Source organism: Salminus brasiliensis, chromosome 23 (genome assembly GCF_030463535.1).
Source record: "Salminus brasiliensis chromosome 23, fSalBra1.hap2, whole genome shotgun sequence".
Taxonomy (NCBI): domain Eukaryota; kingdom Metazoa; phylum Chordata; class Actinopteri; order Characiformes; family Bryconidae; genus Salminus; species Salminus brasiliensis.
The window spans coordinates 27729152-27743274 of NC_132900.1; the positions used below are offsets into that span (position 1 = coordinate 27729152).

Below are 14123 nucleotides of genomic sequence, written 5' to 3' on the forward strand. Positions count from 1 at the left end.
CCTGCTTTAACTGGATTATTTTATTTGAAATATCAATAAAATCAAATGTTGAAGATTGTCTAGCTAACTGAAACATGAGCTGGAGTAGGAAATAACCAATCGCAGCAAAGTATCTGTGCGTGTGCTCTTGCTTGACTACACCCCACTGTCTCCATCTCTGCGTGTAACCCTGCCCTCATTCTGTGTGGCAGCCTCAGACCCAGCACGGGATTACCAGCTCTTTACCCCAAATTCCTCCGGAGCACCCCTACATCTGGCGTCTGCCCACCTCCCCCTTCCTCTTGTACTCCTCTTTGCTAAAGGGTTAAACCTAAACCTAATCCCTCGCCCCTGTCCTGAGCGTTTGATCAGCGCTGCCTGATTGGGTACACACACTGACGTGCGCTCCTCAGCCAAGGCTGGGATTACGCTCTTTCCTATTGGAGGTGATTAGGTTAGCGATGCGTGTCCACCTACTGCTCTATATAAAGCTAATCCTCAGAATGGAGCACTAACCTGGACGAGCTGGACGGTGCTCAGTATGACGTGCCGTTTATTTAGGTAGGCAGTCATGACTGCTTTAAAGCAAAGAATAAAGAATCAGCCAATCGGCCTAATAGCCCGCCCCCCCCCCCACACCACCACTGTGCCAACAACACAGCTCTGACCGATCGAGGCATGGACTCCATAAGACCTCTGAAAGCATCCTGTGGTCTCTGCCACCAAGATGTTAGAGAGGTGAGGCCACAGATCCACAGATCACATCAATGATCAAGGAGGTCAGTTAACTGGCACTTTTGGTAGGCACTGACCACAGCATGCTGAGGACACCCCACAAGACCTGCCTGATGTTCTGACCCAGGCTCTTGTCAAAGTGGCTCAGATTATGCTTATGCTTGCAAACACCATCACCACCTTCACTAAAAAGTGCTCACATTCTGCCTGTTATTTATTAGTCCCAATTGATTGTTGTTCCCTGTGGGGACACGGGCGGTGGGACGGTGAGACGGTTGCTTACTGTAGCAACATGGAAATCACCAGAAATTCCACACACCCACCAGAAACTCATGCCTTTTGTGAAAAGAAAATATGGTAAACCAGCAGAGACTCCACATTAGGGTTCGTTTACTTGGTCTCCTTTGAACTAATACAACGCACTGCCCCCTGCTCATCAGCAACACCGTGCAGCTCGGGTCTCATTAAGGGAAATATAGGGAAAACTTTCAATCCAGCAGTACAAGGAGTCGTCAGTGGCTGGAGTGAGACTGGGTTGCAGCAGCTTGGAATAATAGTATAATCCCCAGCAGGCCAGGGATTACCCGTGATTATAATTGCACTAATACGCCTTTCCGTTAATGTGCCTCAAGCAGTGGAGAAGCAGAGCAAAGGTCACAGGGCCGGCGGCAAGAGTGAGACTGAACAAAGGCTGCGCCGGTCAGACTTTCTGCCGGAAAGGCTTAGTGTCGGTCAGCGTGTCCAGGAAGGACTCGGGCTGTTGAATAAACGGGTAAAACATCTACATCTAGGACAACTACAACTACTAATGGCGTCATTGTTGACACCAAGCTAAATGACCTGCTGAAAATATTTATATAAATATGTAAACAAAGCTCCAGATATCATTCCTGGATTGATTTAAGGAATTAAGGATATCCTTAGACCACAGGTTTGGCTGAGGTGGTATAATGGTAATAAGGTAGATCACTGTTTTGACACAAATAATGGTATTTCAACATTACAACATGTGTGTGTCAAATTTCTATTGTACGTTTATCTAGTACACCGTGAAATAATCCCATAATCACATGTACATTTAGGAAAGCCACGCAGGTGTGTCCGAAAATACTGATACACTTCAGTACTGCAATATTATGTTTTGTAATACTGTCCCTTTGTTTTTGATTCTCAAAAACATCATTTTTAAATCATATTGTATTATTAAATGAATTGTATTTATATACAATTCCCGCATCAGATTCAAAACCCTGACGCTGGCCTACAAAGCCAAGAACGGACCAGCCCCTCCGTACTTGATGGAAATGGTCAAAAGCCGATCCGCACCGCGAGCCCTTCAAGCTTCAAGTACGGCTCGGCTCGACCCGCCATCCCTCAAAATCCACGGAAGACAAGCGTCCAGGCTCTTTTCTGTCCTGCACCAAAGCGGTGGAACGAGCTTCCCCTGGGTGTCCGAACGGCAGAGTCAAACGCTCACTGTCTTCAAGCACAGACTGAAGACCCTCCTCTTCAGAAAGTACTTGGACGAATAGCAGAGTACTATGGTCACCTTACTGACTTGTGCTTAGTAACATCTAAGCTTAGAGATATCTTTGAACTACTAGTCTACTCTAACTAGCTGAGTTTTTTTTCTTGGGGAAATAGCAAAGCACTTGAGAGCACTTGAAGTCGCTCTGGATAAGAGCGTCTGCTAAATGCTGTAAATGTAAATATATATACAAAGACTGGTAGCAGACAGTGATTCACTTTGTGTTGTCTTTAAATCCTCGACCACTAGATGTCAGTGTTCTACGTCATTTACGACTCTTCCGCTCCGGTGTAAACCAAGACAGTTTTCATCAAATTTGCTAAAAACTTAAAAAAGGCAATATCTTAACCCCTGTATCTTGATGAATATCAAATCATCAGGTCCTTGTCAATTTACAGCCCTAGCAACAAGGTGGGGGTGCTGTGGAAACTCACTAACGATGCTCTGAAAACAGGTGAGAAAACAGGCCTGCGCTAGCTAAGAGTTCAGCGACCGTGTCTCAGTTTTTGTGCTGTAAAGCTAATCTGGCAGTGCAGATTTTGACTTCCTTGCTAATGCGAGCCAGCTTCTCTCTCCTGATCCTTGCTGCTGGTAATACTGAATACTGCGCTAATAGGGAAATAAGTAGATATCGCCCATCTGCACCACAGTGCCACAGTGCCACGTTTTAGACATCAGACTAAACAGCTTCAGGGGTCATCCAACCGACCTCACACGAAACAAGACCGAGCCCCTATTTGCTGCATTTGAGTTCACCCTCCCTACTCAAGTCTCACGGTTCCACTTCTCCAGTCCAGTATTCACCAGCTTCTGAAAACCCTGCTACCAGCCTGTCACTCTTGACCTCGACCTGGACACCACGCTGCGGTTCATCTCCCAAACAGAGAAAGCCCAGGTGTCTGACGTGGTTCCAGGTATTTAGTGTTATTGATGACAGGCCTCGGCTTGTTTGTGGGGAGCTGTAGGTTAAGACCTGAGGTGTAGGTTACAGACAAGGCGGGACAAGGCCCTGTATCTGTTACTCATCCTGTTTACTCAAGGGGGGGGGGGGGTTTCACACAGGAACATGTGCTGATAAAATCGTTACTCAACCAGACTGGTGTAAAGACCTGTCACTGTTCTAGGCAATCAGTCGCCTGCAAGCCTTTTCCTGACCTAATCAATACTAATCAATAGCACAACGTTATCTGTTTGGACAATGTGAGCACATGGGCTGAGTGCTTTAACATAAATCATGCCTAGGGGAATAACGGATGGGCTGACTAATTTTAAATAGAGGCACAATGTGTCGTCTGTTGGTCTTTACAATATTGATACTGCAGAAATTAGCCCTCACTATTTATGTCTATATAAAATATATAAAATATATAAAATACACGATAATTTCATTGAGAAAAGATCCATTTAACCAACTTTAAATGTTCTAGATTAACTGGCTAACTTTAGCCACAGTTTTGGGTTCTGTAAGAGCTAACTTTAGCCACAGTTTTGGTTCTGTAAGAGCTAACTTTAGCCACAGTTTTGGTTCTGTAAGAGCTAACGTTAGCCACAGTTTTGGTTCTGTAAGAGCTAACTTTAGCCACAGTTTTGGGGTCTGTAAGAGCTAACTTTAGCCACAGTTTTGGTTCTGTAAGAGCTAACTTTAGTCACAGTTTTGGGGTCTGTAAGAGCTAACTTTAGCCACAGTTTTGGTTCTGTAAGAGCTAACTTTAGCCACAGTTTTGGTTCTGTAAGAGCTAACGTTAGCCACAGTTTGGGTTCTGTAAGAGCTAACTTTAGCCACAGTTTGGGTTCTGTAAGAGCTAACTTTAGCCACAGTTTGGGTTCTGTAAGAGCTAACTTTAGCCACAGTTTGGGTTCTGTAAGAGCTAACTTTAGCCACAGTTTTGGTTCTGTAAGAGCTAACATTAGCCACAGTTTTGGTTCTGTAAGAGCTAACTTTAGCCACAGTTTTGGTTCTGTAAGGACTAACTTTAGCCACAGTTTTGGTTCTGTAAGAGCTAACTTTAGCCACAGTTTTGGGTTCTGTAAGAGCTAACTTTAGCCACAGTTTTGGTTCTGTAAGAGCTAACTTTAGCCACAGTTTTGGTTCTGTAAGAGCTAACTTTAGCCACAGTTTTAGGTTCTGTAAGAGCTAACTTTTCCCACAGTTTTGGGTTCTGTAAGAGCTAACTTTAGCCACAGTTTTGGGTTCTGTAAGAGCTAACTTTAGCCACAGTTTTGGTTCTGTAAGAGCTAACTTTAGCCACAGTTTTGGTTCTGTAAGAGCTAACGTTAGCCACAGTTTGGGTTCTGTAAGAGCTAACTTTAGCCACAGTTTGGGTTCTGTAAGAGCTAACTTTAGCCACAGTTTTGGGTTCTGTAAGAGCTAACTTTAGCCACAGTTTTGGTTCTGTAAGAGCTAACTTTAGCCACAGTTTTGGTTCTGTAAGAGCTAACTTTAGCCACAGTTTTGGGGTCTGTAAGGGCTAACTTTAGCCACAGTTTTGGGGTCTGTAAGGACTAACTTTAGCCACGGTTTTGGGGTCTGTATGGCTAATCATTTTTTGTTTTTACTGTAAAGCTTTTCTCTGTATTCATCCTGATACAAGCCAAACCGTTCCTCATTTTGCAGTGATCTGAGGAAGTAGATGAAGCTCAGCCACAAAACATAATATGTTGTACAGCGTCTGTGGGGAAGTAATTCTATAGATTTGAGACTTAATTACCGTCCCATGATCTGACAAATCCTGTATTCTTAACAATATGTTTAGCTTGGTTCTGTTGTGCTACTGATGATGCCCTAAAAACACTGAGCCTCAAGCCTCCCCTCACGTTTAGGCCCAATAACGTGCATTCCAGTGCTGTTTTCATAAATACAACTTCTACCCCCGAGCACATGTGCAGACTCGCATGTTTGAAGGTTACATTCCACCGTTGTTTTGTGCGAAGCCTGGGCGATGCCGCCCCCTACTCTTATTCATCCTCTCCTCACTCTCACACGGCTAACTTTTAATTAAATCCGCTCCCACAGAATCACATGCCAAAGCAGTAGCGTTTATATTTAGCTGCCAATCACCAAGAGCACAGCGAATGCAGTCTGGGCACAGGCAACTTGAAATTTCACTACTGAATATATTAATTATGACTGACCTACAGATTCATGTGATTATTCATTACCTGAACAATTCCTTTTTTAATTAAAACTATAGCAAAATAAATGACTTCTGTAAACAGTACTTAATAAATGCTATTATTATTTTAACATACATATATATATATAAACAATATACGCAGTTAAAAAATCAAAAAAAGGCACAGAAATGTCCGTCAGGCCAAGTTTTGTACCATCAGCCAGACATCAAACTATTAAGAAGTCACTAAGAGGGTATACTCTTAATATGGAGTAAGTGTGACAGCCTTACAGGCAACTCCACCTTTTATAGATTACAGTCAACCGCATTCAACCTAATGAGCTTCAACTGCTGGACCAGCTTATGTAAGAAGTTACAGTATTGCAGTTTTATTCAGATCGGAATTAATCTGATTATGTTACTCACGCCACTTAATAAGTTACAAAGAAAAACCTAAAGAATTCACCTAAAGAATGGCTTGTACACTTAGGTCAGGAAATATAGTGTCCATTTTGAACATCGCAGTGATGGCAGTGTGCCCCCCCTTGTAATTCTCCAATCTAAATAATGTACAGAGTGATTACTCTGCAGTGGTTTTACATAAGACTGGAGATATGTTAGAAAAATATTACGATATTTAAAGACACGTTTGCAATATTTTGGAAAGCACACACCTTTAAAACTGCTCTCAAAATACTCTCCCATACTTAGTACAGTAGTACAAGCGTGCAGTCGGTCGGGGTCGTTTAAGCATTGATGATCTTTATGTTGTGCTCAGAAAAGGCAGATTTTGTCTCATGATAACAAAATTATCACGATATGATGGATCATAACATTGATCAGAACTGTAGACTTACTGAAAGTTTACTTTACAATAGAAACTATGCCTTTAACAGAAAAAAATCACAATTTTCTGGTTGTTTTCAGTCCAAAAGTACAATTTCAGTCAATTTCCAGAGAATTTCAGACAAATAAGATGAAATGTCAACTACAAATAAGGAACAATGCTTATATATACAGTCTTATGCAAATGTTTGGCCACCCCTGGTCACATTAAGTGAAAATAAGTTCTCCACAGAGCGAGCTAGATAGATAGATAGCTAGATAAGATACTTTATGAATCCTGAAGGAAATTTATCAACCAGTAGTACACTGGTAGTAGTACAGTACAGTATTTACAATTTACAGTACAACACAGTAAATACGATTCAATAATAATAATAACAACAACAACGAATAATAAAGATTAAAAATACAGATAAATAAAAATAAATAATAATGAATTATGGAATAATATATAATAATGTTTTAACACTAATATCGTCCAAAAATGTCTGCATGTGGAAGAAGCACTCCTTTACATATTCTACAGCATAATTAGTTTATTTTTGCTAGATCTAATATATTGCAAAAATCCATGATTTTTAAATACATGAGGCAAATTGAATACATCATGTTCTGTTAAATTCAGTAAATAAACAGTAATAGTGTCGATAATGTGTAGAATCTTTTTGTGTCCTGTAGACAATTAGTTCACTTAGAAACATAAGAAAATGTGTCATTTGACCAGGGGTGCATACTCTTTTGCATAAGACCGTATATACCGTATATCCCTACTCCGTCAATAGTACTGCGCTATATAGGAAGGGACTATTTACCTGAAGTAGTGATAGAACACACATGAATTCAGAAACTTCCTCATCATCACTGTGGCTTCAGCACCGGCCACATAGATAAACATACGAGTGGCTGAGCCGTGTTAGAAGCTCCCTATGTACACAAACTGAGCTGTGAGTTAAAAGTTAGTAAAAGCGCGGTGTTGCTGCAAAACATTAGCCTCCCATTAACGAACTACGTGGGGGAAAAATCCCAATTTCACAGCGTTCAGTGGCTTGTAACACTGTGGTCCACAGTGTAGTGAGCTATGCTGTTTACTATTAATTACGAGTGCATTGTAGGAAATTACATTGCCCTCGAATTCCACTAAACGATTTGGACACTCAGAGAAAAATTGGCTGACCCATTTTTTGAGTGCCCTAAAACTTCAATAGAGAGAGATTTCAATCACCGCTGTTCTGAACCTTCAATGGAAGTCAATGTGAAAAGATTTTATTGGAGGTAATTTTGGGGCACTGGTCCATTCAACATTAAATGTGGACACCTGATTGATTTGAATAATGCCAAAAAGTGAAAAATAGCAAAAATGGAGATGACTGCAATGATGCAGTTTGCTTCCAAATTGACTGGCCTTTTGCACTTTGACATTACTGCAATTAATTACTGCATTAAGTTCATTAATAGAGGGGATTCTGCTCTTACATACTTTAAGTTCAGTGACCGCTCACATTAATTTCTAGAATCTCAATATTTGAGCTGCCCTCATCAACAATGGATACCTCAGTTAAGTAAGTATTTCACAGTATCCCGTTTCTTCAACTGTCTAAAACTCAATTTGCCCCGAGACGTCTTTTTCCATGATTCCCATCCTCCTGAAACGATAGTAAGCAGCTCGCTTACAGGACAACACCACCTAAAAGCTAAACTTCACTTAAGACCTTCTAGACAAGCGACCACAGGACCGCAGGACCACAGGACAACAAAAACAGTCTTGGGGGATAAACAGTTGAAGTGAGGTGTAGCGGGCTCGGAAGGTATTTGGATATGAGTAGGTGTGTATGTGCATGTATGTGTGTGTGTGTGGTGGCGGGGGGTTGCTTGGAGGGGTAGTGGAAGCTTGTCTGTGCCTGCCCTGGAGACTCCTCTTACCTCAGTGAGGGCATGGAGCTGACCTTCCTGCACACACACACCCATGAACCTGCAAAGCAGAAAACAATAACTTGGTCAAAACAGCAACTCTTTCTGTGGTGGAGGGAGTGGGTTAGGAAAATAGAAAGGGAATGGGGGTGGGGGGGCTAGAGGATCTGGATCTGTCTGCATATGGATGGAAGAGTGTGCCCCCCCGAGTGAGACACCGAGTGAGACCCAGCCAGACGAGAGCGGATAGGAACGGCGCAGTATAATAGATAACACTTATGAGCCAGCAACACTCGACGTGTGAGCGCAGCACCAGCACGGCCCTCATTTCCATTTTCACTTCATTTTACACATCGCGCGCCATCTGGAAGACTGTTTATGATTCCCTGCTCAACTGGAACAGGTTTACAGTTGGTACATTTATTTCCCAGTGTCAGAACGAGGGGGTTTTCTCACACACACGCCTCCAAAGTGTTGTTGAGATAGAAAGTGAGATCTCTACACAGGAAAATTGTGCTGGTGTTGTTAAGAAGGACTTCATCAGATCAACTTCCCAATAAAAACCCTCCCACAAACCCTCCTACGGGTTTGACTTTGGCCTTAAAGGAATACCAGGTTTTTCAACCTCTGAGAAAGGGTGCTAGAGCCGGACTGGCACTTAACAACCTACCATTCAGAACCTACTAATTATCTAGTGCCTTCTAATTTAGTACCTACAATTATTCAATAAGTACTAATGATCTGCTACCTACAAACTATTCAATTCCTTCTCATTCAGTACCTACTAATTATTCAATAAGCATTAATTAATAATTAAGTACTAACTATTCAGTATCTTCTAGTTATTCAGTACATACTAATTTAGTACCTATAATTATTCAATAAGTACTAATGATCTGCTACCTACAAACTATTCAATTCCTTCTCATTCAGTACCTACTAATTATTCAATAAGCATTAATTAATAATTAAGTACTAACTATTCAGTATCTTCTAGTTATTCAGTACATACTAATTTAGTACCTATAATTATTCAATAAGTACTAATGATCTACTACCTACAAACTATTCAATTCCTACTCATTCAGTACCTACTAATTATTCACTAAGCATTAATTAATTATTAATAATTAAGTACTAACTATTCAGTATCTTCTAGTTATTCAGTACATACTAATTTAGTACCTATAGTTATTCAATAAGTACTAATGATCTACTACCTACAAACTATTTAATACCTACTCATTTAGTACCTACTAATTATTCAACAAGTATTAATTAATTATTAATAATTAAGTACCAATTATTCAGTATCTTCTAGTTATTTAGTACCAATTATTCAATAAGTGCCAATTTTTCAGTACCTACTAACTATTCAATACCTACTTATTCACTACCTACTAATTATTCAGCACTTCCTAATTTAGTACCTACTTAATATTCAATAAGTACCAATTATTCAAAATGTATTATTTAGTACCTACTTATTATTCAGTACCTGCTAAATTAGTATCTACTAATTATTCAATAAACACTAATGATCTAGTATATTCAGAGTATTCAGTACCTCAACAGTTATTAATCAATTAGTACTTAAGAGTCACTTCTTACTAAACGGTTTAGTATCTACTTATTCTTCAGCACCTAGTAATTATTCCTTAAACACATTATTATAAAACCGATGTGGCTCAGAAAATGGAATGACTTCCTTTAGTCTGGACAGCAAAGTTCACAGTGGAAGATGCTAGGCTAGCACTGCTAACAAACCCTGGACTTGGACTGTCACCAAAGTCTTTCAATTTAGTTAAACAGCATGGATAGGCTACTGAGATTTGTCTGTGGGTACGTTTCTGTCCATGAGAGGAGAAATTGGTGACTGTCATACTCCAGTGTGTGTTAGCAACGTTAGCCTAGCATGTGCCATTCCAAACTTTAATAATCACACATGTCTTGGCTGATCCCCTGTGTCTGGGGTCAATAATCAGTCATGTTCATCTGAATTCTTCAACAAACAACACCGTAAACTACAGAAGTACTAGTGGAGTGCATGAGACAGCTTTTTCTGCTTTTTATGGTTATCAGGCTAAGCCAGACATCTTTGTGGAATGCAGCCCAGGTCATTTTTAACAGGACAAACATGAGGAAACTTGAACCCACAGGCTTTATTAAGTCACATTCCAGCTGGACGTCCCCCTTGTGGACGCACTTCTGGCAGGACAAAAGTGGTAGCTGAGCAGCTTGTTGCTCCTGTACATCCCCTCACGCCAGTGGGTACACAATACCCCGTTTTGGCCGCGGCTTCGGGGAGTTAAGGCCCAATAAACTTCACGTCCTGATGTTTACTGCTGGCCCTCGTTGGGTTTTTATTATTACTTCTTTAAACAAAGGTCCCCTTAGACCACTCGTCAGCGCTAGGGGCCCTCCACCCCCGGTCAGGGAGATGCAACAATGGCACGATTGTAAAAAAACCACACAGACCCTCTCTCTCACTATCTCTCCCCCTGGTTCTTTCCCCTCGCTCTCTCTCCTGCTGCTGTACAAACACTGAGCGGGGCATCGCAAAAAATAGAGAGCCCAAAACAACCCACACGAGGAGTCCACTCGGTTTGAACTGGAGATCCATTTATAGACAAATGTGCACATGCATGAAAGCTTCGAGGTTTACGAGGCTGCCGCCTTCCACAGCCGGCCGAGACTGGCCCCGACGCTGGAAACTCATTTTACTGGAAAAGAAGAGTCACTGCTTTACATTCGAGCCTCTTCTTCTCATATGTACAACAATCGTGACCTGCCAACTCTCTGTCATCAAATATCTCTCTAAACCTGGTGTCGGGATGATGCTACCGGGATAAGATTAGCTTTCTACTGTTTGAGATTCTAAAGTGGGAGAGGGTATGTGGACATGGTACTCAAATGGCCCCCAAGAGGCATGAAGCAATCAGTAAACCAACATAAAGAGCTGAGGCACTGCCTTACGACCAGCGCCCTTGTTTACAGAAACGTTCAGTCATTAAATAACACTTTTTTTTAAAGGGTAGAAGCTACCATACATAGCAGACAGCCTAGCTTAAGGGGTCAGTCATTTAAGTTGTTCTGATGTTTAAATAGTATGTATGTGACTTTGTTTGGGGCCCAGATGCAGTTTTACAAGCCTATTTACCACCCTGTTATTTTGGCTCAGATTGAAACATGCTTATTTTCCGTTTACAGCGGGCCTGTGCAAAATGACTAAGCTTTTATTGGCTGGTTTAAGTCACTGTGACAGCCTAGCCTAGTGTAGCCTAGCACAATTTTTTGTGGCTAGACACAAAAAAAATATTAAAAAATAAAGGTGCTACAAAGGTTTCTTTGAACCACTTTTGTAAGAACACACACCCGGTGGTGGTGGGCAGCCACCTCAGTGCATGGGGAGCAACTAGGGGCCAAGTACCTTGCTGGTCCTGGGGATTGAACAAGTAACCTTCCAGTCCCAGGTCCACTTGCCCAATCATAAGGTCACTTTGGTGTTAAGATGAAAGGTCCTTCACGTTTACAGATCCCTGACCAAAATGGTTCTTTGTGGAAGAAAAGTGGTTCCTCTATGGCACAGCTCAAAGAACCCTTTGTAGAACCTTTATTTTTGTGAGTGTAGTTAGCTCTTAGCATTTTTGTATTATGGTCTCCTTTTAGTAGAGTCTAAGCTTAGAGGTATCTTTGAATTTTTGGTCTATTCAACTGGCCGAGGCTATTCTTGAGTAAACAGTGAAGCACTTTTGTAAGTCGCTCTGGATAAGAGCGTCTGCTAAATGCCGTAAATGTAAATGTCCTTGGCTTCTTGGCTTTCCCATGCGGATACCCGCAGTGGTACTTACTCTTGGACAGCCTTCTCTAGTGGGCCGAGCTTCTGTTCATGACTGTGATGTAAAAGTTTAGGAGTTTTGAAATTGACCCGTTTTCCAGCTCTCTTTGGGTTATGCAACTGCTAGGCATCATGCTCTGTTTCTGAGATGAAAATAACCGTCCATGTTATGACACTTGTTTGGCAAGATGCGGAAGCCTAGAGTCAAACTTGAGAGCTGCACTGGACTAGGGATAGTGATAACGAGTGTCGTATAGAATTATTAGGGATACACTTTACCATTTTTCCACTAGAATGCTAACGAACTACGTAGTAATACTCTCGGGAACAGTTAGGGCCACTTTTTTTACAGCTGCTAATTGAACTGCTTTCATACTCTTCACCTACCGATCTGACAGACTGATATCACTCCCCTACCAATCTCAGCCAGCATGTCCTGTGCGCTCCAGATACGATCAGATGTGGCAGAAAGACATCTGATATCCAGACTGGCTGAATGTTGTTTTCTACTCATTTCAGAAGTAAAAATAACAACCTTAAAAAAAACCTAGGTTTGAAATCGTCTGGATAGCATCTTTCACTATCAGATTAACAGAGTAGAGCATTAGTGTGTAGAACGTAAAATGTCAAAACACAAAGCTCAAACGTCCAATTAATGAGGTGCTCCTGGGCTCCCCCTGCAGTTGAGGAGTGTAATCTGCTTTTACACCACTGGCGTAAATACAAAACCATGCTTTAAGTGCATATTCATGGACAGGTGTAAACGTGCATTGGCTGAGAAGCTCTAGGTCACTAAATCACTAGGCTAAATGTAGGGCTGGGCGATATGGTAAAAATACTGTATCACAATATTTAAAGACTTTTTTTTTAATTTATTTATCACGATACATGTAATCACAGACTAAAACTATCAGTTGCGACAGATCCTTAAAAACTACTATTCTGATACTCTCCCGTACTGAATACAGTAATTTTTATTCAACATCTGCTGCTCTTCATCTAATTAAACCAGTTTAATTACACTGTCTGTAATGAAACCTGCAGCTGATCAGTGTTCATTAAGCACTGACAGTCTCCTCCATATGCTTAGAAAAGACTATTGTTCTCACGATAACAAAATTAATTACGCTACGATAAAATATCGTCATACTGCCCAGCTCTAGCTAAAAGCTAGCACTTCTGTTTATCGTCCACGACCCCAGAAACGACCTGTACTACCTCAGTTGAACCAAACTGGAGCTAAACACGTATCAAAAGGGGAAACATTGGCTTACCTATTATTTATTTATTTATTTTTACAGGCAAGACTCAAGAAAGCCAAACCCAGAGAAGCGAGAGCTTGCTAACAGCACCGAACAGCGCACTGAGGGGACAGAAGGAGAGGACAGCGGCACTATCCGGTGAGACTTGGGGACAATTAAAGTGTTTGTTACATAGTGTTATAACTATGTTAGGATATGTGGCTTCTGTGAGCCGTCACCGGTGCCGTAAACTAACCAATAAAAGCAGAGCTTATCGTTTTTTATCGTTTCCCCCCCCCCGAAAATCAGCTTGCCTCATTCTGAGGTAAAATAACAGGGTTGTAAATACGCTTGTCAGCATTTTTCGCCATATTCCTACTATTTATACATCTAACAACTTCAAATACGCAATAACTGCATTCTTTGCCACCTTCAGCATCACGTCACTATACTGTACATGTGTACCCCAAGCAAAATAAATAATAAATAAATAAATAAAATCAAGCACAAGCTTTGGGCTAAGATTTTGCCCAGATTTCAGTCCAGTCCAAGTGCATTCAGTCGACCAACACTGAATTCAAGCCAGTAACATGATCTCATCCTCTTATCTGGTTTCTACATTCTTTTATTCATGGTTAGGAATGTTACCTTTGACTGAAGTAATGCCGATCAGACACCAGCCTCCCGCCCGAAGACACAGACAACCTCAGGCACCAAAAACAAGGTCAAAGAGAGAAAGCCAAGACTGTCCTTTCAAGTCCTTGATCTCAACGTGATCTAAACTAAGGACGATGTTTCAGCCCATCCATTCTTAATGGATTTCTGACCTGCTTTCGGAGGGACACGGCACAAAGGGGTCATGCGTGTCTCCAGCACAGGGGGAGACAAAGTGACAGGGACTGAAGATGAAAGCCATCCATCCAAAAGGCCATCCT

The 14123-nt window shown here is 41.3% G+C and overlaps 1 protein-coding gene across 2 annotated transcripts in view; it reads right to left on the reverse strand.

The window, feature by feature from the left end:
- The window catches only part of tesk2 (testis associated actin remodelling kinase 2), a 49216-nt gene that overhangs the window by 15657 nt on the left and 19436 nt on the right, over positions 1–14123 (reverse strand). For both annotated transcript variants that reach the window (XM_072669023.1, XM_072669021.1), the window contains exon 4: positions 8122–8170. In XM_072669023.1, coding sequence (XP_072525124.1) covers positions 8122–8170 — 49 coding nt within the window. The remainder of the gene's footprint in view (positions 1–8121; positions 8171–14123) is intronic.